This window comes from Hippopotamus amphibius, chromosome 5 (genome assembly GCF_030028045.1).
Source record: "Hippopotamus amphibius kiboko isolate mHipAmp2 chromosome 5, mHipAmp2.hap2, whole genome shotgun sequence".
In the NCBI taxonomy this organism is placed as follows: domain Eukaryota; kingdom Metazoa; phylum Chordata; class Mammalia; order Artiodactyla; family Hippopotamidae; genus Hippopotamus; species Hippopotamus amphibius.
Genome location: NC_080190.1, coordinates 53,959,697 through 53,986,284, shown reverse-complemented (window position 1 = coordinate 53,986,284; position 26,588 = coordinate 53,959,697). Strand labels below are relative to the sequence as shown.

Here is a 26,588-nt window from a genome sequence, read left to right as displayed (position 1 = left end):
TTGCAGTGTTGTCCTTTACCTTTTAGAAAAATTTGTCTTTGGGTTTAAGGGTAAAATCAGAAATTGGTGCTTAATTTTCCCCCCAGAACACTTTGATTAATCACCCACTTATTTTTTCTCTTTTATTTCTTAGGCAATGCAAGACACTTCTTTTTTCAATGCCCTGCTGTTTATAGTATCTATAAGTGTATCCAGAGACTCCTTCCTCTAGTGTTTAATTTACTGGGGTGAAGGCATCTAGTTGTTATATGTGGAGGATATCATTTTATTCTGAGTCTTATTCTGCTTTTTTCTAAGCATCTTTCCAAGCATTGGAGGTCTGGCAATGAGGCTATTTACCCTATTTCTGCCTTAAAATCTTTAACAGAAAGTGAGGAGGGAGATGAGGTCACATCTCTTTCAGAATCTATTCCTGAATGCTGTCTGATGGTGTTAGTCTATCTGTGAAATCTGTAGTGGATTTATTCTTTCTTTGCTTGTAGAACTGAATCAGAGCCCCATCTATGTTCACAGAAAAGACTTTATTGACAGCCTCTGAAAGTCCTTTTCTACCTTCTTCTGATTTCCTCTATAATTGATGGAGTTCAGGACACACGACCCCAGAATATGGCACCTTGGCATATTGAATATTTCAAGCTGAAGGAGTTTGAGAACAATGCAGATACATAAAAACCACTCTGACTTCCTTCCCCTCTCACCCATCTTCCCTGAAATAGGTCATAAAACCCTCATGTAAGAGGTGCCTTCCCGCATACCTAGAGGAAAGGAGCAAGAGAATAAAACAATACAACTTGGTCTAACTTTTCTGAAGACAAAGTTAGACCAAGAAGATCCTAATAAACAGATCTTGCTAAGTTTCCCCTAGTTTACCACACTCATCTCATATTCCTTAACCTGTCACATTTCTCCTTAACTGTCTACTCTTCATCAAGCCTAGCATAAAAATACACATGTCTAACTGTTTCTTTGGATCTTCATTTCCCATGTCACATACTAAATAAATTTGTATGCTTTTCTCCCATTAATCTGTCTTGTCAGTTTTATTTTCAGACTCTGAGTTGAGAAAAACTTCCCTTCTCTGCATAATCAATCATGGGTTCTTAAGTCCACTTTAGTTTTTTACTGTTCTTTTTCCATTCTGTATTTTTGTACCTGCAGTTCCCTCTAATGTAGGAGCTAATTGGTATGCATCTGGAGGCCCTGGATTATCAATTCCTAGGTTCTTCTGGAAATTTCTCGCAATCCTGTGTAGACCTTAGAAAATCTGTAGCTGTGGCTCTCAGCTCAGAATGAGACCAGATTTAAAAATCAACCTTAGGGGATTTTCCCTCTTCTGAAGGGGAATTTTAAGAGGTATAGAGCTTTTAAGGTTTCTGGCCACCTTGAGGGGTAGCGAAAGAGGTCAAAAGGAGAGATGGGGCAGAGGGAAACTGAACATAGAATGAGGGAAGAGGAATAAAAGGAAAAAGGATTTTAGATCTGAGTAGCAATTTGGGAGGATCTAAAAAGAGAGATTGTTTTCTTTTATATTTTTCTTTTACCTTGGTCAAGAAATCTCTTAAGGAAACAATTTTGGAATCTGAATTTCTTTTAGCGGACCAGTGTGTATTTGGGATTTGCTCCCTTTTTATTCTAAAGGGTCTCTCGAATGAACAGTGGTGTTCTATTAAAGGCATAGTTGTATTGTTTTATTCTCTTGCTCAGAAACTTCTAATGGTCACTGATTGTCTACAGATTAAAGCCTAGCATTTGACACATTCATGATGCCATCCTCAGGTTTATGAAATTTCCATAGTGTATATTTTCTTAGATGTGCTTTCTTCTACTCGTTCTGTTTTAAACTTTTGTCTGTTGAAAAAGATGTCCTAATTACTTCCTGAATCCTACCCCACTGAGTTATGATACCTATTAAATTACACTTCATGTTATTAATATATTTCCTAAGGCCACATTTTTGCTAAACATTTTATTGAGATATAGTCATATGAAGTCAGTAGTATTATCCTTGACCACTTTCCAACTATTGTATTTTCTTCTGGAAATTTATCTTTCTTTTTCAGTACTAATGGTGTTTAGTAATAACAAGTTAATGATATTTTTTTTAAACGTGAGCTTTTCTTCTTTCAAGACAAATTTCACTTAAGCTTTCTTGTTCAGGTTGTAAAAGCTGCACGACACATTTATTCCAGACCTCGTGATGTATAATTTCTTACTGCTATCTTCATAGACAATTGTTAGTCCTAGATAGAAATACTACCTATGTCAGCCATTATCTTCTTAGGACTTCAAGTTGTCAGAAATAACCTAGGTTACTTTTGGTGTCAGGTTTTGTTCCTTATCACATCAGAAGAAACGGGTATGGTGAGTGTTAGGCATAGGCATCTCCGTATTCCATACCTTTCAGTTAGCTATATTAGATTATCTTTTCCTCTCCATAGGGGAGAAGTCCTGATATTACCTGTCTCCTACTCATAGTAGAACTACTAAAATCTGCTGCCTTTTACTTTTGGAGCTAGAAATCCCCTTCAGAAGGCCTTTATTCTCTATTCCTAAACTGACAATTAAGGTCAAATCTGATGTGTAGATAGTTTTGATCAGCATATGGTTAAAAATTTTTTGAACTGGAATGCCTTTAGGTTTGCCCCATCCTTCCCTATGATATTACACATTCAGAATGATTTCTTTGCTTTCTTAGTCTTGTTTGTCCTGTTCCTTCATTGGTTCTGAAAACTGGCTTTAAATTAACTCCATCTTGTTAATTTTATTGGCTTTCCATTTTATTTTCTATGTTATTTCTTTCGCTGTCAGAGAACCCTTAGCCTTTTTTAAGAAAGCACCACTAATGTTATTTTGCATTCTCTTCTTAGTAACATTTTAAAATATATCAAAATATGATTGATGTGTGCTGCAGGTAGTAGTATAAGCAGGACCCTTCCTTCCTTCAGAGTCTTGGAGCAGTCATTTTTCTGAGAGTTTAAGCCCCCTGTATCCCAATGCTAGCAATAGTCTTTCGTGGTCATGGAAGATATTTGTTTCCAGTGCTTATTTGCCGTTATGCTGATGGTTGAGTTCATGTTTCAATAAAACACTTTCAATAAAAGTGCTTTATTTGGAGTCTGTGTGTAGTACCAACAATCTTTAGTAAATACAAAAGCAGCATATCAGTTTCTGCATTATAATTTCCCACAGTATTTAACCCCATCTCCTGGCCTGTTTTCCTGGTTAGTTTCCCTCTTATTACTCTGATTGCACTGTGTTGATGATATCCTAATTATATATCAGATTCTCATTACAGAATTTCTTCTTTGGGAAGTGAGTGGAATTTTACCTGCTTGAATGAAGAAGAAATATGAATTCAGATTAAAGTAGATATAGATTATCCCTCAGCTATATAGAGTTGCTTAAACCTAGAGTAACATTTTAATGCCATGTAGAAACACTTAAGGAACTTAACTGAGTCTATGAGTATAATGTAAATGTGAACTAAAATCATTTTTAAACCTTCTTAGTATTATTTTTCAATTTATTTTTCTTTTGCAGTGTTATTTTATACGCCTGATTTTTTTGGCATAATGATCACCGTGCCTTTACTTATCTAACAGTCAGGTTTTCTTTATTGAACTTTAAAAATATATGTATATCTTAATTTATCCCAATAAGATGACAAAAAATTGTTTGAAATAATTTCAAGTGTAAGCTTTCTTTAAAAAATTTAAAGAAGTTATAAAACCCATAGCTTTTTCCCCAAATTGATTTCTCTAATGGGCATTTTCTAATGAAAATTGTTACTCATCTGCAAGTAATATGTTCACAGTGAGTTCAGTGTATATGAGAATTGAACATATGCACTTTAACTATGTCAACCTTTTTTTTTTTGGAGTGGTTAAATTTGTTTTTATCTGGTATACTGTAATTAAACACTTTCCATGTGTCAGATACAGGTTTAGGTTAAGTTAAAACAATTGTTTAAATAATGAGCTTTTTTTTTTTAATTGGGGAGGATTACATTGATTACTAAAGCTTTCTTAGCACAAGGAATTCTGAACATGCAGGATTTGAACTTTCTCCTGTAATAATTTTCAGACTAGAGAAACCTTTCCTCCTGTTCCTGACTTGGGTTAGTGTTTAGTTGTATTTTTAGTAACAGTCTTAACTCAGAGGCTGTGTAAGCACTGAGCGAAGATGGAGTCACAGGGTAAACTGGGCTTGCTTCCCACAGGGAGGGCTGGGAGTTGAGCAGGAAGGAAGGCCTGTTTGTCAGTGCCTTGTATGCAACTATGTCTGAGTAGGCAGAAGGCGACACAATGTCTCCCTTGTACAAAGTAACTCTCTTAGTGAGCGCTCAGATATGCAAGGAAAAAGTGTTTTGGTAAGTGAAGGAGAAGCTTGGGGTGTTTCAAAGAAATTCTTTTCATGTTTTGTGGCATTTGGATTTCAGGGAGTGTACTACTTGTTGCTACGAAGTACTGGCTTTGTTTTCAGTGGCATTTTAGAACTTTTGAACAAGCTCTGCTATCGGCAGATTGGAGTGTTTTACTTTCTAAAACTGTGAGCTTAATTTAGAAAATATGATTTGTTTGTGATGAAAAGTTAATTTGTGCTTCTTGAAATCAGTAAAAATTAATTGTGGCATTCATTTTTAGGAATGAGCTCTCTACCAGATTTAAAACCACCTCCTTTTTCTTGTTTTCATTCTGAAGTCAGAACCACCTACTGATAATGATGAAAACCACTTAAAACTGATCATTGGTGTTTAAAATGTATAATGTTGATTTCAAGGATAATTTGCTTGTTTTAAAACAGTGGGACTGTTGTTATTTCGGTGACTGTGATGTGAAAGTTTTATAATTTACTTCAGTTTGAATGATAGAAAGTTCAGTTTTCACCAAAAGAATTAGTCATTTTTCTTGGAAATCTTGATTCTGTAGTTAGCTAACATAAATGGCTGGTATTTTGAGAATATTACTTGTATATTTTCAGCAGCATTTAATTATCAAACTGTATTATAGAGTGTGTGTACATGTTTCTAGTGTTTCCCTTTTGAATTTGTCTAGTGGAGTGTGACAATATGAACCGCTTTGACCGATCAGACAGAAATGTTCGACAGCCTCAAGAAGGATTTTGGAAAAGGCCACCCCAGAGGTGGAGTGGACAGGAACATTACCACCTTAGCCATCCTGACCACTATCATCACCATGGAAAAAGTGACTTGAGCAGGTGAGTCTAATTTAAATTATATTTTCTGTCTTACTAGTTTTGAATCATATTTCCCATCTGACCCCTCAAAACTGTTTTTTGTCTTTGTTTTTAGAGGCACCAAAAAACATTTCAAGTTATATGTGGTACTAATTGGAATAATATATCTAATTGTTTTCTTTTGACCCAGATCTTTTTTCAGTAGCTTTATCATGAATATAAATATTTATGTCTGCTGTTTGAACTTTAAATTTTGGTGTGATTTTCTAGTTCTTATTTGGGAATGATCAGATGATGACTGTTAAAGTTTATTATGTTTAAGATATTAATGTGTAAAATTAGTACCAAGTGATTTGTCTTCTTTTTGCTTATATAATAAACTGAAATTTTAAAATTCCTCAAGTACTATTATAGAATTCCTTTTCTTTTTTGAAGTGTAGCATAGTCTTTAATTTGGTCAGACCTTATGTATAATGTTGGCTGCATAGTCATTCAAACCTGGAATCACACCCTGGCCTGGCACAACTTAGCTTTGTGAACTTAGATAGTTTTTTAATTCCTCTCTACTTCGGTTTACCATCTGTAAAACATACTTAATAATTCCTTTCTCTCAATGTCCAAGGATCAGGGATAAAAGTGCCTGGAGCAGTGTCTAACTTACTGTAGGCACCCGATGACACTTGTTATTAATTTTTTTTCCTTTTCTAATCTCTTGTCTCATTCCCCTAGGGATTTGAGGTCCTTTTGGAGCACATTTACAATACAAATAATAAAATTGGAATAAAGAAATAATGGAAGGGGGACACTGAAGGCACCATATAGTTCTTGAAGTTAAAAAAAAAAAAAATTGGCTCTGAGATTCCTTGCAGCAAAAGCAAAGAACAAAACTTGATCCATTACAAGATTTATAATGTACCTAAGATAAAGGGTATATTTTTCAGTTCATTTGCTTTTACGAGACAGAAACCTGAAAGCGGTTGCTTTGCATGAGTTCTTATAAGGAGAACACCTTGTGGTATAGTGAACGGGTCTCAGACAGCTTCCCAAGGTAGAAATAATGATAAATTCCTTAAGTCTGTTTTTTATTTATGTTCTTCAATCCACACTACAAAGAACTCTAAGTGAGAAAAGGCAGTTCTACAGTGGATCATGGAACAATAAGTTCCAAGTAAAGATGCTTCTGTTGGTAAAAGATCTGGAAGAATGTATGGAATACATATCCTTCCAGGCATTATTTTATCTGTTCTGTTTCTTATACCTGGGCTTGGGTAAGGAATGGACATCAGAGAGTTGGTATCATCAGGCAAGAATCTGATGTAAAGATAGTCTTTATTGCTAATAATGAAGATGATGCTTCCTTCATCTTTGATGGTTGGTTTGTAAGAAGGTAAATTTAAGGCCAACTGATGAAAATTTAGAGGCCTACCTAAAATGTGAACCTTTGCTTATAAGATTTATTCAACCATGTTACAAGTATTTATTGAGAACCTGTATGTAGAACTTTGTGCTAAATTCTCAAGCTGGAATGAATTTGGAGGCTGTGTGAGAGGTGAAATTTGTAGATTGGTAGTGGCTTCTGAAAGCATCATTTTGAGGAGGATAAAAAGAATTATGCAGTGTGTGAGCTCAGTTGGAATCATTGTAGTTATCAGGTAGGTAGAAGATTCTTGTGTCTTTTCCATCCCTGACAAAGATGAGTAGTAAATACTTCCTGCTGCCAAAGTGTTTAGTGTATGGGAGAGACAGGTATGTAGATAGTTATAATACAGTATTATATTAGTACAGTATAATGATAGGTGCCTCAAAGTGATGTATACAGGACTTCAGGAGCATGCAAGTTTTTGTTTAGGATAGTGGTGTATAAAGAAATTTACTGTTGAACTGATAACTTTGTAGCAATTGCAGAGGATCAGCTTCTGTAGAAGGATGGGTATTCAGATGGAAAAAATAGCGTGTGAAAAACCATGTATGAAACAGTATGGCATTTTCAGAGAACAACTCTTAGGTTCATAGGTAAATTGGTAGGTCATTTGGAGGGATGAATAAATGTGATCTCTAAATGTAGATGGCAAAACTATCTATGCATTTGAGATGAAGGGTGGCAAATTTCAGCTTTGTGAAACTGTTAATCAGAATGTCCAAAATGGAATGAATTACCTGGAGATAGCTATCTCTGTCCATGAGAATGATCAAGCTGAGACTGGTTATTTGTCTGTGAGAAAAGTTAAGCAACATTTTCAAAAACTGTATTCCTGGATGTCCGTAGGTGTAGAAAAGAGACTGATCATATAGGTATAGGAAGAACAAGTTAAACAAGCTTAACTTCTTTTTAAATAGTCGACTCCACAGTGCCTTTAATATATAATTACAGTACTGTGATGTTGCAAACGATGGTAAAGGAAATTATGCAGCTGTTTCCCAAAACACGTGACAACAGGTCCCTTCTACACAGTTTATTTTGAGGGGCTAGTGATTTGTGGATCATACACACTTGGGAGTCTCAATGAGAAGAGAGAAATGCACAGGACTCTTGGCCGTTGCTAATCTGACTCAGCACTTCCCAACAAGTGAACTGGCACACACTGGTTTGTTATGACTAGTTATAGGTTAACCAGTTTATTGATCCCCTCAGGCTTTTGGGTAGCTGTGTGAGGTTTGAGACTTCTAGATTTCTCAGAGCCAGTTAATGGGATGGGTGATAGAGGGAGAAGCCTCATCCAAGATAAGCCTTACTCCAACAAACCTTAAATCTATTATTTTCTTTCTATACCTTGATTTTAAAAGATTTGAATGCACTGACCCAAGGGCCTTCTAATATTACTGTGTACAAGTTCCTCTTCCCATTCTGACTTCTTGAACATTGCTGGTTCCCTTTCCTCTCTGTCCTTCAATTCCCATCATTGTCATACAGGATTATGTCTTATCTGTAACTCAGGGAACTGGTGGTTCAGAACCACTGATCTACTTTCTCTGTATTTTTGTTAGTACTGCTCTCATTCTTCACCTGGCCTAATCTTTTATTCCTCTTTTCTCCCCAGACCTCCCCTTTTTTCCTACAGCTTTCACTAGCCATATGGAATTCTCTCACATCTTAACAAACCCACATCCTTGACCTCTTCACCTACATTCTCCCGATTCTTATTTTTTCCTAAATGTTCTAATTCCTCAGCCGCGTTCTTACGTGAAGGATTCTTACTTTCCAGGCAGTCTGGTGCTGTGCTGTTTAGGGGTGGGGTCTTTGTCTTCACTCCTCGTTGTCACTTCTAAACAAGTGTTCTTATGTCTCTTTCCTTTCACTCTTAGGGCATTTGGCTTTAACCTCCTCCTTCATGGTCCCAGTCCCTTGCTCACAAAAATCTTGGCCCTTGGCTCACTTTTCCCTTTTCATTGTAAGCTCTGCTACAACTCTTGAGTGTAGCCTCCAGTGTGCCATGTGCATGATTCATTTAACCTTCTGGCTCCCTAGTTCCTTAGGAGTCTCTTATATATAAGATCTGTCATCTGAGAATAGAGATAGTTTTATCTTTTTCTTTTCAATCTGAATACTTTTCCTTTTTCTCCCCCTGCATAATTGCTATGGCTGGAACCTCCAGTGCAAGTTAAGGAGTAATGGGAGCAGACATTTGTGTCTTCTTTCTGAGAGTAGGAGCAAAGCATTTGGTCTTTAACTGCTAAGTATAATGTTAACTGTGGATTTTCAAAGATACTCTTTATCAGGTTGAGGAAGTTCCCTTCTATTCGTATTCTGTTGAGTGTTTTTTAATTTTTTTTTAATCACGAAAGAGTATTAGATTTTGTCAAATGTTATTGCTATATCTATTGAGATAATCACTTTTCTTTTCATTCTCTTAATGTGGTGTATGACTTTGACTGATTTTCAGATGTTGAACCAACATTGCATTTCTCAAATTCCATTTGGTCATGCTTTCCTTTTAGATGTTGCTAGATTCGATTTGTTAGTATTTTGTTGAGGATTTTTCTGTATACATTCATAACAAATACTGGTCTGTAGTTTTCTTGAAATGCCTTTGTGGTTTTGATATTATCACATAAATTGAATTGGGAAGTGTTTCTCTCATTTCTTTTTTTGAAAGAGTTTGTTAAAGAGTTTTGTTAATTCTTCATTGAATGTTCTGTGGAATTCACCATTGAGGTTATTTGGGCCTGGGCTTTTCTTCGCAGTGAATTTTTGATTACTAATTTATCTCTTAGATATTCTGTGGATGTCTGTTAGGTTTTCTTATTTTGTAGTGTTGTTGAAATCTTCTGTTTCCTTGCTGACCTTCTTCCTGCTTGTTTTATCCATTAATGAGAAGGAGGTATTAAAGTCTCCAATGTAAGTATATCTGGTAGGGAAGGTTTGATAGCAACAAATTCACTCAGTTTGTGTTTATATGGAAATATTTTAGCTTCTCTTTAATTTTAAAAGGATAGTTTTGCTGGATATAAGATTCTTGGTTGACAGTCTGTCTTTTAATGTTTTTGATCCCTGTGTTTTCTGATGAAAAATCAGCTGTTAATCTTAATGAGCACATTTTCTACACAATAAATCACTTTTTTCTTGTTGCATTCAGGATTCTCACTTTTTCTTTCTTTGGCTTTTGACAGGTTAACTCTGATATGTCTCTATTTTAGTTTATCATATTTTGGAGTTTGTTGAGCTAATGATCAGAAAGCAGTTTCCTTAAATGCCTTATACCAATAAGTTTCCCAGCCTTTGCCGAGGGGCTCTGTATGTGTGTGTGTTCAGGGATGCCTTCAACAGCCTGATAAGCAGTTTGCATCACTTCCTTAGCCTTCATTTGCTGCTTGCTCAGAGGCTCAAGTTCAGCCAAAGGTGAGGGATTAAAACTTTCTCAGGTATTTCCTTGGTTTCCACATGTGTATGGCCTTCTCTAGGCCAAGGAATATGTTGGAGCTTTCCAGAGCATCCTGTGTATGTCTTATTCCTCAGGTTTTCCTTTTAAGTTTTTTGGTCACCTTCTTGTTTGTCCCAGCTGGTATTGCCCTCTCAGGCAGCTGAGATTTTAAACAATTGCCACTGTTTTGTTTTGTTTTGTTTTGTTTTTTTAAACAAATCTACTAGAGATAAGTCTGTTCCCACTGAGGGAGCTCTGAATCAGGTCAAATAAAAGAACTGCTGAGAATGGGCCTTTTCTAGAGAGGCACCATTTAGGTCAAATAGTAACAGGTCTCTGGAAATGGTGCTTTTTGGAGAGTTCCAATCCCAGTTTACCTCCCATCCCACCCCCTAGAGATTGCTGAATTTCACAGCTATTACACTTTTAAAGCTCCCGTTTTCAAGCCACCACAGAGCAAGGAAGATAGGCAGGGAAATAGAATAAATTAAAATGTTAAAGAGTTTGTTCTTCTCATGAGATTCAGCTGATTTTTTTCAGTAAGTGCCCTTTAGCTGTTGCAAGCATTTGGTTGATTACAGAGTTCTGAAAAAGTTGATTTTGACAAATTTGCCAGTGTTCTCAGACCTTTTATGGAGGAATGGATTTTTGGAGATCTTTTATTCTGTCATTCTGTAACTACTTCCTTCTTTTCCTTTTGTCCTGACTTTTTTTTTTTTTTTTTTTTAATTAATAGCCTTTATTTTTTAGAGCAGTTTTAGAATTTGAGCAGAAAGTACAGAGAGTTCTCATATTCCCTCACCTCTTATACACAGTTTATTATTAACATCTTGCATTAGTGTGGAATATTTGTTACCATTAATGAGTCAATATTGGTACCTTATTATTAACTAAAATTCATAGCTTACATTAGGAGTCACTTTAAATGCCTTGAACCAATAGTTGTGTGTACATTCTATGGACTTTGACAAATACATAATGATGTTAATCTGCCATTACTGTATCCTGCAGTAAATCCCACATCCTCCATCTAGTCATCCTTTCTTCACCTCCCTACCCCTGTCAGTGGCAACACTCCTGACAAACACTGATCTTTTCTTATTGTCTCCGTAGCTTTGCCTTTTAAACAGAATGCCATATAGTTGGAAACAGAATGTAGCCTTTTCAGATTGGCTTCTTTTAGCAATATGTATTTAAGGTTCCTCCGTGTCTTTCTGTGTCTTTATATCACTAAAGAACAGTCATTTCTTTTTACCACTAAATAAAAGTCCATTGTATGGATGAACTACAGTTTGTTTATCCATTCATCTACTGAAGGACATCTTGATTGCTTCCAAATTTGGCAATTATGCATAAAGCTGCTCTTAACATGTGGGTAAGTTTTCAACTCATTTTGGTCAACATCAAGAAGCATGATTGCAGGGTCATAGTAAGAATATGTTTAGTTTGGTAAGAAACTGCCGTGGCTGTACGTTTTGCATTTCCTCCAGCAGTGAGTGAGAGTTCCTGTTGATACACATCGTTGCCAGCATTTGGTATTGTGTTGTGGATTTTAACTGTTCTGATAGCTGTGTAGTGACGTCTCGTTTTAATTTGCAATTCTCTCATGTATGATATTGATCATTTTTTCATATACTTATTTGCCATCTGTATATCTTCTTAGTGAGATGTCTGTTTAGATCTTTTGCTGCTTTTTAAATTGGGTTATCTGTTTTCTTGTTGAATTTTAAGAGAGCTCTTATATTTTAGATGCCAATCCTTTAATCAGATACATATTTTACAAATATTTTCTCCAGTCTGTGGTTTGCCTTTTCATTCTCCTGATGATGTTTTTCACAGAGCAGATATTTTTAATTTTATGCAGTACAACTTGTCAGTGTTTTCTTTCATGGATTGTACTTTTTGTGTCATATCTAAAAACTTATAGCCAAGGTCACCTGGATTTTGTTTGTTGCTATTTTGTAGTTTCGCGTTTTACATTTGGGTTTTTGATCCATGTTAATTTTTATGAAAGATGTGAATGTTTAATTGTTCCAGTACTATTTGTTGAAAAGACTATCCTTTCTCCTTTGAATTGCCATTGCTTCTTTACCAAGGATCAGTTGACAATATGTATGGGTGTGTTTTTGGACCCTCTATTCTATTCCACTGATCTGTTTTTCTACACCACAGTCTTGATTACTGTCACTTGATATAGTAAATCTGTAAGTCAGATACTGTCAGTATTCTGACTTCCTTATTCTTTAGCATTGTCTTGGTTATTCTGGGTCTTTTGCCTGTTCATGTTAATTTTATAATCACTTTGTTGATACCCACAAAATAACTTGCTGGGATTTTGATTGAGATTATGTTGAATCTAGCATTAAAAAAATATAACTGTGAAGTTAAAAATACATACGTTTAACTTTTAATATAAAATTTTTATAAATGGTGAGAAAAGAAACACTACACTTTTCTGTCTGTCTCTCACACACACGTGCGTGCATACACACACAATCTCCACTCACCACTGCAACCTATGAATCACAAATCTTAAGATTTGCACAAAAATCACACATCTTAGTAATCAAGAAGCTCTGATATATGTGGAGAAGAATATAAATATATGCATAGAGCCATATGATTTGGGGTGATTACTTTAAAACTGCAATAAGTGATTATGCAGCAGTGTGGTTATTAGGTGTGTGGATTGACTATCATGTGCTGCTACTGTATATGGAGTAAGTTTAAATTTGTTTTAAAAAAGCTTATTTCTTAAAGATTCCTTTTTGTGGTTATTCTGATCCTGTTATTTTTCTTGTTGACTTTATTGGCTGTTCATATACAACAATGTTAAATAATATTGATGATAGTGGGCATTTCATTCTTATGCTTCTGTAACCACTGAAATAATTTTTGCCTTCATCCATACCTTTGTTGGTTCAGTTCTTCATATCCACTAAACTGCTTGGCCTATCATTGGCCACATAGGTTCTGCCTTTGCAAACATACTGGCAGCCTTCCAGTGTTTCCCTCAAAGCAGCTTGGAGTCTTCTGCTGCTTTCATGATCTAATTTCCCTACTAGAAGTCCATTGTTAAATTGTTAAAATTTGTACAAAAGTACAAATTTATGACTGTCACCCTAACATGAGATATTTTTCCAGTAATTCCTCCTTTGTCTTCTGTTTTTACTTCTCATTCTGTTTCAGATATTCAGGTTTTCCTGTGTGAACTGCATCATCTTCTCAGAATGTGAAATCTCACAGTCTTCATTATCTTTCATTATCTTATTTTTTTTTCTTCTCCTGTTTTGACAGTGTCCTTTTACTTTCTGAAAATCATCTCTATTATATATTTGCTTTCTGTTTCGTCTTTGTCTTCTTCTGCCTCTGGACCTTCTCATTTATATTCATTTTTTCTAGCACCCTTCAGATGGCCCTCATTGAGGTGTTGTGTTATTTCGAGCTTATTGTCATATGGTTTAGCAACAAATACACACATAGATATAAAGCATTGTGTCAGCATTTATCAGTTAGGGAATCTAGGCGAAGGGTGTATGGCATTATAGTATCCTTTGGACATTTATATTAGAAAAAATTTTTAATATAAAGAAGTTAGAAACTATTGATAGTAATAATAATTCGGTAGTAATTGGTTTTTATTTAACAATTATCAAGCACCATTCCAAGCACTTTAACATATATTATTACCTCATTTAGTCCTTATACTAACCTAATGAGTTTACAGGTCAGGGAAATGAAGCATAAAGTAACTTGCCATTTGTGTTATACAACTAGTGAGTGACAGAACTGCGATTTGAACTCAGATATATCTATCTGTGCATTAATTGGATAATGTAAAAATGAATAAGCTTTATTTGGTAGGCACTGGACAACACTGAGAGCTAAAAAAAACTATGACCCAAAGATATTAAGCATTTTCAATAGGTAGTTACAGTCAGCCAAGATATAAACTTAAATCCTAGGCCAGAGCTGTCTTTCTGTTGTGGCTTTTCTAGATGCCAGTTCTTTGTCCCCATATTCAATTAGTGATCAAGACTGTTGACACTTCCTTTGAAATGTTTCTAATTTATTAATTCCTTGCACGTGGTTCATATTTATGCCTAAACCTAATATAAGCCATTATTCCATTCCTGATTCTCATGCTTTAGACTACAGACCAGTTTCCTTCAGCCTCTTCCCTCTGTGCTTTTTCTCTTACTTATTGGGTAAAATAAAAAGTAATTTTAATTTGATTATCATCTGGAACTTTTTAAACGTGACTGCTTCCAGATTATAATTTTAAAGTAGTGCTTTTTCACGTCTCAGCTAATGAATTTTAGAATCTCAGAGATGGAAGCTTAAAAACAAACAAACCTAGTGGTTAAAATTCATACTTGTTACTCATTCAATAAAAACAATGACAAAAATAAACAAACAAAAAACCAACTGTTTCCGACAAAGAAGACAGTCTGTGTCTTCATGGAGTTTATCATTCGGCATGGATTGCAAATTAACACAATGTATTGTGGCAAGTACTATGATGGGGTCCAGGAGAGGGCTGTATAATGATACCTGTGGAAGTACCAAGCCCTGTTTTAGGGGATTAAGGAAGCCTTCCATGAGGGAGAGCTAACTAATTTAAATTGAAGTTTTCATTCTCCAGATCAGGTGTGCAGTGGAAGGCAGAATGGGTAGATTGACCAAGAGTACAGAGAGGTTGAGGACATGGGTTTGGAGATGAGGGTGGTTGTAGCAGTCTTTGGCAGTCTCAGTTAATAGGCTATTGATTAATAAGTCAGTCTGAGGGAGGCAGGTGTATTGAGGGATGAAGTTGAAGAATAAAGTTGTATTCAGGCTGTCTGTGGTCTCATAAGCCATATGTAAGTGTCTCCTTGTCTCTGAAAAACATGTACTTTTGTGACATTTGTTTTCATTTTCTTCAGTCCAACTTAAACCTTGTACTTTATAGTTCATCCCAAGCTCTTTTCTACCCAAGAAAATTTCCCAGAGTATGTCAGCTTTTTCTCCAAAAATATAACTCGTCTCTACTATTCATTTATCAGGTGGTCCTATCTTTTTGTCTTGTTATTTAAAAGATTTTTTATCACTCTGTGTATAGTTTGTTTATTCAGTTATGGATGGTAAATTCATACTAATAACTGATTAATGTTTGAAATTTAATAATTCAACTGTATTTTGAATCAGTAAAAATAAAACAATTAAATGTGAACAAATTAGGGTCTTATCTATGGGTCAGCAATTTAAAGGTTCTTAAAAATTTCTTTCTTGGGTTGAAAGAAAAATCAGGCCTGAAATCAAGTATAAGAAGTAGCTTCAGAGAAAAATACTCTTTTGAAAACCAAGCTCATATTGAATATTTGAGAATTTAGCAATTTAGGAATATTTATTGAAAGCTATAAAATTTAATAGAAACTGTATTTCTGCTTTTGAAATTTAATGCATCCATGAATTTAACTTTAATCCTGTTATGTTAATGTAGTCGTTATATTAGAATACTTTTTCAGGGTATTATTTTAAGTATTGTGATTTCACATATATAACAAGTTCTTAAAAAACACCTGGAGTTACGTCTAAGGTGAATGCAGTAATTTTAAATTGCTATAGCTGTGACTTCTGGTTAAAACATTGTGTTTTTCACATCCATAAAACACATTATCACTAGTTGTTTCTTTTCCCTCTTATTCAGCATGTATATTATTGTATGAAACTAAAGGGAAGTTTAAATTTTTTTAGAGTATATTTTTTAAAGGTAGTTTAAGATTAGGAAATATGTGGTGTGTATAAGACTTCTGTAAAACCCTGTTTAATCTTTATTGGAAATGATGGTTTATCAACAATGTAAAAACGAAAGAAGAATAACAGTGTATCTGTCTTAACTGTCTGCTGGAACATTGAAGAAATAGGAGCCCCCACTGAAGATCAGACTATCAGTGCAGAGAAGTAAAATAAGTATAATTTTTTCCAGGCAAGGTCTTTCCCCAGAGGTTTTTGTTTCTACTCTAGTTCCTAAGGAATCAGATTTACTTAACCAATGTGTAAAATACACAAAAGGAGAGAGTGCAGATGATAATTGTATTAATGACAACTAGAATTGATTGAACTTTTTAGTGGAAACAAATTGAGTATCTGAGGTGAGTAAAAGTCAAAGCCTTTGTGATAATGATAAATGATTTGTGATAATTACTGTAATAATTTTATAACCTTTATTTCTTTCTGAAATTATATTATATATCTTTTCCCTCCAACTTCTTCCCCTGCCCTTCCAGAGGCTCTCCCTATAGGGAATCTCCTTTGGGTCATTTTGAAAGCTATGGAGGGACCCCCTTTTTCCAGGCTCAGAAGATGTTTGTGGATGTACCAGAAAATACAGTGGTACTGGATGAGATGACCCTCCGGCATATGGTTCAGGATTGCACTGCTGTAAAAACTCAGTTACTCAAACTGAAACGGCTGCTGCATCAGGTTAGTATGTAGTGAACATTTTCAGCTCTGATACTTTGAATTGCAAAATGGGTTGACTTGCCTTTTTTTCTTTAAGTAGAGTTCTAATGTCTTCTTAGATTTGTGGAGAAATAATGGTTGTAAATACATAATAGATACTTTTATGAGAGGAAAAAAACATGGGATTTTGCATGATAGTCTCAGTACAGTCCCCAGCATTTATGAGCTATGTGATGTTTGGTAAGCTCTCTGCTTCTGTTTCCTCATTGTTATAGTACTTACGTTGTAAGGTTGTTGAGAGAATTAGAGTTAATAGGGTAAAGTGAGTGATTTAATACCTGAAACATTGTAGGTGTTTAGTCATCAGTGGCTGCTACTATAATTTCAGCTAAGTGAGAAATAAGAAATAGCAAGTTATATAATCATAGTCATATAATTTCCTTTTGTTTGAAACCTTCAATTTTAATCTTCCCCAGCCTTCTCATTTTTTTTTGGAGAAAATCTAGACTCAGAGCAGTGATGCGATTGTCCAAAGACACGTGGTGAGCTGATGGTAGAACCTGGCTTCAGATTCAATAGCACTTTGAACAGTGAGCACCTACAGACAAGTCCAATGCAAAGCAGAAAGCTAAAGAATAAAATACTAATTTTAAATTGGGAATATCTTTTGTTTAGTTTTAAATCTATATTTGTATTTTGTAGACTGGGCAAGTTTAACTTAAAATTATGGTTGAGAAAGAACAGTCTGGATTCTCTGCTCAATTTGCTTTCTGAGTTACCATCCTCAGGATTGTACATTCCAGCTTCTTATGAGCAGATACCAAGTCTTAGAATTTCTGGTGGCCATCAAGATAGATACTCAGTAAAGGATATTTGAAGTGAAATGTGGCTCCTCATATAATTGCTTTACACTCTTGTACCAGCTTTTGAGGTACACCAAAGTGAATCAGCTGTATTTATACATATATCCCCATATCCCCTCCCTCCCGCGACTCCCACCCACTCTCCCTGTCCTGGCCCTCAAAAGATGCTTTTCTGTGCTGCAATTGGAAGCAAGAAAGTGGAGGATCCTTTCTGGATCTGAGATTCTTGGACTTCTCTTGAGGCAAAAAGATTCAATGATTGAAATACCCAGACATAGAGCTTACAACTTAATTTAACTGTAACTAGGATGTAGTTTCTGTTCATAGTATTTCTCTGGTTGCTGGTCTGGGGAGAAGATTTTCTGATCAGGAACTTCAGAGATAAAAGGAGAAAGAAGGTAGAAAAGGTGGGAAATAGCTAAAATATGTTAAACAACTACTTGGAGTTAGTCATTGTACTAGCTTTACCACATACCTTCTTTTGTGTAGGTGTGCATTGCCCTGAAACATGAAGCATGATTGAATATCATCTAATTAAGACCAGGCCACCTCTAATTATGTGTGAAATAGCATAATTCAGGAGAGAATAGGTGAATTGTTAACCAATGATAAGTACTATAAAAAGAGAAAACTGTTTTTTGAGATACTTTATGAAAAACTGTGATTATCTTAATGGCTCTTTTCTGTCATTATGGCCTCTGAAATTTTAGATAGTACACATTGAACAAATTGACTTTATCCTTTGTTTATGCAGTGAAAACAAAATTATGAGAAGAAAATTGTCTATTTAGGACATTTTTAAAGTTTCCCAAAACGCTAATGGAAATTAAAAGCTGAATTAGTCCAATATTTTGTATAACTGCCTCTTAATTATTTCCCTTTTAGTGTTGCTAAATTTTAAAAACTTCAATGTGTGTGATACATCACATAGTACCCAAAGGCTTAATGAAAAAATAGTATTTCTGTCCTACTCCCCACTTCAGTCAGCCTTTTCTAATCTGAGCAGGTTACTATCTGAAGCTTCTTTAAAACTATCATACAGGGACTTTTTTTTTTGTCATATTCTGGGATTGGGACCCTTATTTCCTGGAAAGTATGTCTTCTTTTTCCTTAGTTTAGTCCCTTATTTAGCTGGAGTATATCCTTAATTTACTTCCTAAAAGAGGGCCAATGGGTGGTAAATTTTTTTTAATGTGTCACTGAAACTCTCTTTTTATCTACTCTCACATTTAACTGATAATAATAGTTTGGCAGGGATGGAATAGTTTGGCTGGGATACAAGTGAGTTTTTCCTTAGAAATTTGAAGACATTGCTCTTCTAAGATCCACTTTAGCCGCTGAGAAAAGTTTACTACATTCTAATCCATTTTACATTGCGTTTTGTCTTTTTAATCTCTCTGGGAAATTTTTAGCCTTTTATTTCTGGTATTCTGCAGTTCTACAGTGATATCCTGGGATTTGAGTTTTGTTGGTTTTCCACTTAATATATGGGTGATTAGCGAGCTTTTTGAGGATTCATGTAGTGTGAAATTTTCTGAAGTCATTTCTATGATTATTTTCTTTACCCTGTTTTCTCTGTTTCTTTCTAGAATTCTTGGTAATCAAAACTAGAACTTATGAATTAATTTTCAGTCTTTTTTCTTTCACATTTTCCTTTTCTTTGAGTTTAAGTTTTCTGGTTTATTTCTTCAACTTCATATTCCAGCTCCTTGTTTCTGTTGAATTATTTATCTTGGCAATTGTATTTCCAGTTTCTAAGAACTCTTTATTGTATACCTTTCCTTATTCATATCGTTCAGTTCTTATTTTGTCAGTAACTATATTAAGTAGCTTGTTTCTATTCTATTTTGTTAGGATTTCTCAGGTTCCCTACATTATTATCTCTTTCTAAATGGTCATTTTGTTTTTTGTGTTTATTTTAGTTTCTGTTTCTTTTGGAATATTTCTTCAAATATCTAATGATTCTTTGTTGTTTATTAATATTTAAGAGTTGGGGGGGAACGTTGATTCAGGACCATTTATACATGGGCTGGGCTTGTTCATTTTACAGTGATAGATGCATGGTAGTGGACCCTCTGTACTTACTAAGTGGAGGATTTTTCCTTCTGGGGTTATTACAGTTTCTCCAGAGTAGAAACCTCTGATTTTTATTTTTATTTTTATTTTTTGCTTTTATTTATATTATTCCTAGAAGACTGGGAATCTATTCTTACCTTATGCAGACTTCCAATTAATTCCCATATTTTTAACCCTAACAGGTCATATACTTACCTTTTCCTGTATCTAGCATTTTGACCTTCTTTGGAGTTTTGCAGGGCAAATCGGTTCTGTTTTTGTTCATGTTCCTTGTCTGCACACACTGTGGTTGTGTCTTCCTCCAGTCCTGCTAAATCACTTATTAAAGTTTCTGTCTGCTATGTCCCCTATTCAATTCTCTTTGTTATTATGGTTTATATGTTTTTTAAATATTCTTTACTCTCATTTTAGTATCAGTTTAAAAGAAAGGTAAAAATATCTTTAATCAAAAGCCCTCTACTTTTTATCAATAAAAATACAGAGAAAAATATTTAAATAGTACTTTACTTGTGTGAATGCTTCCTTATGAAACTTTAATGTGTCACAGCTCAAATTTTACTTAATCCTTGCACGTTATTGTTGTTTGCTGGATTTGCCAGTAGAGAGGTGGGGTTTTGCATTCATTTGCAAACACAAGAAATGCAAATAAATACTGGAGGCCAGTGTTTGCTTGGGCTTCTCATAAGAGATTGCTATTATAGGGAGGAATCACCCTTATTTCAATAAAACATGAAGCCCTTCAAAATTTGACTGAATACTAGCTCAGAAAGAAGAATGTCCACTTAGGAAGAGGTAGTTGCATAATCTCTTTTGTTCTATTACTTTGATGTTCTCTAAGTGGCTTACCCCAAGGCAGTGTTCCTCAAACTCAAAAGAATTCTTTTCATGGATTATTTTTAGTAAAGTTTAGTTAGGCTATTTTCCTTATAAGGGTGAATTAATTTTATATAAGAATACTGAAGAAAAATGATTAATGAAAATAAAAAGAGCATAAAAATGATTTCTGCACCTCGATTCTTATTGGAAACAACAGAATTTTATAGAGCTTCTGAGAACTTTACATATAAATACATAAAATTTCTATTACCTAGTACTCATTAAATGTATGTTAGATTGATTTTATTGAACAATTTTGCACATACCTTACCTGCTTTAGTTGCTTGTTATCCATCAATCCAGTGGACTGTCATTACTGTCTTTGTCTTATTGACATCCGGGACCTAATCAAGTGGCCCTACTTAAAAGGACAAATGAGAAGCCACCTTTGAATTTTTTTTTTTAATATTTATTTATTTATTTGGTTGTGCAGGGTCTTTGTTGCGGCAGGCGGGCTCCTTAGTTGTGGCATGTGAACTCCTAGTTGCGGCATGTATGTGGGGATCTAGTTTCCTGACCAGGGATCAAACCCGGGCCCCCTGCACTGAGAGCACAGAGTCCCAACCACTGCGCCACCAGGGAGGTCCCACCTTTGCATTTTGTAGACTTCCCCTTAGTGTCTATTACCAGTATGAAGGAGTTGCTTTTGTGTTAGTCTGGGTTCTCCAGAGAAAAAAGAACCAATAGTGTGTGTATTTCTCTATCTACACGCACATACACATGTAATATATGAAGAGATTTATTGTAAGGATTTAGCTCACGTAGTTATAGAGACTGAGAAATCCCAAGATCTGTAGTTGTTAGGCTGGAAACCCAGGAGACTGATGATAAAGTTCCAGTCTGATTCTGAAGGCCTAAGAACCAGGAAAGTCAGTGGTGTAAGTTCATAATTCAAAGGCCAGTGTCCCAGCTCAAAGACAGACAGAGAGAATGTGAATTCTCCCTTACTCCACCTTTTCTTCTGTTCAGGCCCTCAGCAGACTGATTAAGGCCCACCCACATTGGGAAGGCATTCTGTAAGTCCACATGGATGGTAGTTTTGACAGAAGCATTGCGATTGTGGAAGCAAATCATATTCAGAGTAAGGGCAATAAGAACAAAACACTGCTCCTTCTGTAATGGAAGTGGTCCAGATAGCTGGCTGATGGGGATAGTGCCATATCAGGGACTCAGTATTTATATCTGCTGCTGGCAGGTAAGGCAGTAAGCAGTGACTAGCCAGATTGGCCACGTTGCTGAGTCCGTGCATAACCTCCATCCCTACCACCATGGCCATTTTGTTCATGAGCCTATTGGGTGATAATAGGGGTGGCTGGGAAAGAGCTGACTGGTATTCACAGAATGGGTCATCCTATCTGCTTGATTATTAAAATCCTCCTCTGCTGAGGTCACCCTTTGGTGAGCATTTACTTGAGACACAAATATCTTCATATTTTTTGCCCACTCAGAGATGTCTATCCACATATATCTTCCCCAAATTTCCTTGTAACCAATTTTTCAATCGTGTTCCTTCCAACTCCTGACCATCCTGTCATACCATTGGTCACAGCCCATGAATTGGCATATAATTGTACCATTTTTAATTCTAAGCAAAGTGAACAACTAGATTTACTGCTTGAAGTTGCCCACTGGGAGAATTTTCCTTTACTGCTGCCTTTCTGGGATGTTCCAGAAAGGGACCATAGTGTTGCAGCTGTCCACTTTCAGGTCTTGTTGGCATGTTGTACAGAACTGTCTGTAAACCAGACCTGTGTCTTCTCTTCCGCCATCAACTGATTGTAGAGAATTCCCCATGAGGCTATAGTGCAGGCTGAGAGAGAAGGTTGTATAGCAGGAGTAGGGACCATGGGCATGTGGGCCACTTTTTCATGTAACTTACTTGTATCGTCAGGTACGTATGGCTTGATCACATATATACCACTTCGATTTGATGATGGAATATTGATATACACACCCAACTTCATGGCTTTCTGTATTAGATAATAGCAGTTCATGATGGTCAGTTCAGGTAGCATGGTAGCTTGGTGGCTCAAGGTTAAACATTTAGTCACAGCTGAGATCCAGTAGCAGAACAAGAGCTTTTTCTCAAAAGGAGAGTAGTTATTTGCAGAGGATGGCTGGACTTTGCTCCAAAATCCTAAGGGCCTACAGTGAGATTCACCTATGGAGGCCTGCTAAAGTCTCCAAACAGCATCCCTATCTGCCACTGTCACTTCAGGTACCAGGGGATCTGCTGGATCGTATATGACCCAAGTGGCAGAGCAGTTGCACACTCTGGACCTGGACCTGTTGCAGAGTCTTCTGGGCCCTACTCAAAACTAGCAGCTGTTCTGGTCACTTGGTCAGTGAGCTGAAATAACACATCCAAATGAGAAATATGTTGCATTCAAAATCCAAAGAGGTCCACTAGGCATTGTACATCTTTTTTTGGTTGTAAGAAGATCCAGATTCAATAACTTATCTTTACCTTAGAAGGGATATCTTGACATGCTCATTGTCCCCACTCCTGCTACACTGCCTTCTTTCTCTACCAACAGTTGTTTATATTCCTTTTGTGTTCTTGGTAGTAATGGTAAACTGATGATTAGCCGTACTATTTAAAGTAACTTGTACATGAAATTTCTGTTTCTGGTCCACTAGAGTTAAAGTAGCTCTTGCCAGAATAGACGTCAACACATTTTATCCTTCTTCCACAAATTCTTGTTACCAGGGAAAAAAACTGAGCCAAACTAAACAGTATGTTTAGTGACTACATGATTTATATTCTGGTCCAAGCTTTTTATTGTGTCATAGACAGGAAACATCTTGTGGACCAGAACTGTTCTGCAAATCAAACTGTGACTAATCCTGGTATAAGATACTGTCCTTACCTGTAAAAGAAACATCCAGGGAATGAAAAAGATAGGCAACCAAATGTTATATCAGAGGTATCTTTATGTAGTATGCAAGAGAGAAGATGCCCTGGGAATGGAGATGTAGAGATTCACTGTATGCCATTTTAGAGACATTGATATTTTGCTTCCTGAAAGTTGAGTTTATCAGGTTGAAGAATTTTGGGGAGATCAGGGAAGCTGGCACACGCAAAGGCACAAGTTCTTGAAAGTATTAGCTGTGTTGACTGAGAGAAAACCCACAAGTATATAAGGTACTCAACAAAGAGAAAGCCAGAAAGACCAGGGCTCATTTGGTACACTTTGAGGTGACTTTTCATACAACTTCTTACTTAAAAAAGTTTATTAATGGAAAGTGATTAAGAACTTATGCTGCATGATGTAGTAGGGTATATATTTCAGTAACTATAAAGAGATCCTTCATGAAAGATAATTCATCTTTGCTGAAGAATGCCAGCAAAGAAATGTAGAAAGTGTGATACAATTGGAGAAACATCATTTTACAAACCCTAATGAAATTCCATAAATGAAATTTATGCTGGGGTTATTAATTATTGTTACAGCCATTAGGTGAGAGAGCTATGCTTTCCCAGCCAATTCACATAGTACCAAAATAACATCATATAACTTACTTACTAACTTATAAAAACACATAATTGTTCATTGGAGAGATCAAATTGCCATCACCCCGATCCAGTAATTAGTTTTCCCATCACTAATGAGTTGAACTAGCCAGATAGTGTGTATCTTCTCATGTGATACACAGAATTATGTTTATATTCTAGGCAAAAATATTTAATTTTTATTCCTTAAGTCATTATTTACAATTTCCTTTTTACAGGAGAAACAAGTGATAGAAGGTTAAGACAGTAACCAGAGAAATTCAAATGGTTGGAAATTCTATAGGAAAGATAGTGGTGGCCCTTCAGCTTACTAGTGTCCTAAAAATTTAGTACAGGGAAGTGACAGTGCTACCTTAAAAGGAATTTAAGAAATAGCTAGATACAGTGTGAGATTCTGGATTGGAACCTGGTTGGACAGATAACTGTAAAGGACATTTTGGCTTAATTGGGGAAATTTGAATATGGCCTATGTATTAGATGAGGTAGAATATTACTGAAGTGGAAAAGCAGGTTATAAAGCAGGATGTGCATTATGATCATATATCTTTATCTCTATATATCGGTATACCTGTATCTCCAGAGGATATGCACTAAAGTAGTAACATGATACCTGGGTGGTGAGAATGTGGTCTTTTTTAAAAAATCTACATTTTCTAGTTTCTGGTTTTCTACAATATATATTTACTGTTTTGGAAAAAAAATAAAAAGCTATTGAAAAAGTATGTATCCTATTTAAAGATCAGTTAAAAATTGGATATGGTTAAAACGTAGGGTATTAGGGAAGAGGCAAGAATGATAAATAGGCTTAGGGCAGATTGTAAAGGATCCGTGTGCCACAAAAGGAACTTGAGCATTATTCTGTGGACAGTAATAAGCTGGGATGAATGACATGGCCAAATTGGTATTTTAAAAATATTACTTGAAGGAATTTATGGAAAATGAATAGCAGAGAGAGTGACTTAAGTCATAATATTTAGGAGGCTGTTGAGGACATCCAAGTTTCAGCTTAAAGTTTTTAAAAAGTCTTCTCTTTCATGTATGTCTTTCAGAGTTGTATGTAAAAATTTTATATGGTGGTCATACATTTCATACTGGGCATTCTTCTAGGTTCTGTAATGTATATTATCTCTAATTCTTAAAAAGTAGGTGATATTGGCTTCATCTCATAGTTGAAGAAGTTGAGGCTCAGAGAGCTAATTCTAGGAGATACGCTGGGGTACAGCAGGAAGAGGAGAGTGAAGGCAGCCTCTAGCACTGTCTTCACCATCGCCTTGCATCCCTTCAGCCAAACCCAGAGCAATGGTTTATTAAATAGGCCTCTGTATTTGAGTTCCCTTGTACAAAGTTATCAACGCACACAAATATAATTTAAAAATTGTAAACCATTGTGTTTAGTTTTGATCTATTTTTTGTTTTTGTTATATGCAGCTCAAGGATACTTCACAGTTTAAACAGTGCTTTCATGAACTTTATTTTGTTTCTCAGTACTATGGGATAGGGAGGATGGCAGTGATCCTATTTTAATGGTCAGAAAACTGAGACTCCCAGGTTTATTGTGTTTCTCAAGGTCACCTGGTTGCATACTAACGCAGAATGTATTTTAAGCCCAAGGTTTTTGAAATATCTTAGGATAATACTTCTCATATTTTATTACCTAATTTAGAGAATTTTAAATAAGAACTTTTGATCCTGAACTGAAGACATGGGCACATACAGAATAAAAAAAATTTAGTGGTGTCTTGTCTCCTTACTTTAATTCTCTACTTCCTGTTTCAACCACTTAGAGCATCATATGCATATAGAGAAGGGTACAGTTCATAAATGTCTATCTGAGTCAGTTTTCAGAAACTGAAAATATGCATGGACCTAGCACCCAACAAGAAAAAGAACATTACCAGGACCCCAGAATAGAAGCCCGTTTTAGTCATTAACCTGCATTGCTAATGGTGACTACCTGATTTCTGAAAACATTGACGAGTTTGCCTGTGTTTGAACTTTACATAAAAGAAGGGAGTATATTATATTCCCTTTTTGTGTCTGGCTTCTTTCGCTCAATATTTTATTTGTGAATCATTCATTTTTTGCATTTTTTCTTATTGCTATAGAGTATTACATGATGTGAACATACCACAGTTTATTTCATTTGTTCTACAGTTCATAGGCACTTAGGCAGTTTTTGGTTATTATGAATAGAGCTGCTACATTATTCTGATGTATATGTCTTTTGGTGAACATACATGGGCATTTTTGTTGGGTATATACCTGTGAGTGTAATCAGCTTTAGTAGATACTGTAAAACAGTTTTCCAGAGTGGTTATGCTAATCCATTTTCTCTACTCTCATTTCATTATTTTCCCTGTTTGCTTTTATCATATTATCACATTCAGCATCTGTTTTGACCTTGGAGTGAGAAATGAAAAATCTAAGGTGGAGTAGTGAGAAGAACATGATGGTATCTCTTTATGACATTTTTCTTTGGGATTGCAAAATATTTGATCCTGATGATTCATACTCTGTTTTGGGGATAAAAATAAAGAAGTATATACGAGGGTGAGTCAAAAATTATCCACACCCTGGCTGTAGAATTTATTTTAACTTTTAGAAAAGACAAATAAATCATTTTTCAACATAATCTCCTTGCTTTTCAATACACTTTGCCCTTATGTCAACAAGCTTTCGTATTCCCTTGTTAAAAAATGTTTTAGGCCGATCTGCAAGCTACGAATGCACCAGTGTCTTCACTTCTTCATCAGAAGTGAA

The 26,588-nt window shown here is 35.5% G+C and overlaps 1 protein-coding gene across 3 annotated transcripts in view; it reads left to right on the top strand.

Annotated features, from left to right (window-relative positions):
* CCSER2 (coiled-coil serine rich protein 2) overlaps positions 1–26,588 on the top strand; it is a 155,258-nt gene that overhangs the window by 68,155 nt on the left and 60,515 nt on the right. For all 3 annotated transcript variants that reach the window (XM_057735102.1, XM_057735103.1, XM_057735104.1), the window contains 2 exons: positions 5,055–5,217; positions 16,325–16,520. In XM_057735102.1, coding sequence (XP_057591085.1) covers positions 5,055–5,217; positions 16,325–16,520 — 359 coding nt within the window. The remainder of the gene's footprint in view (positions 1–5,054; positions 5,218–16,324; positions 16,521–26,588) is intronic.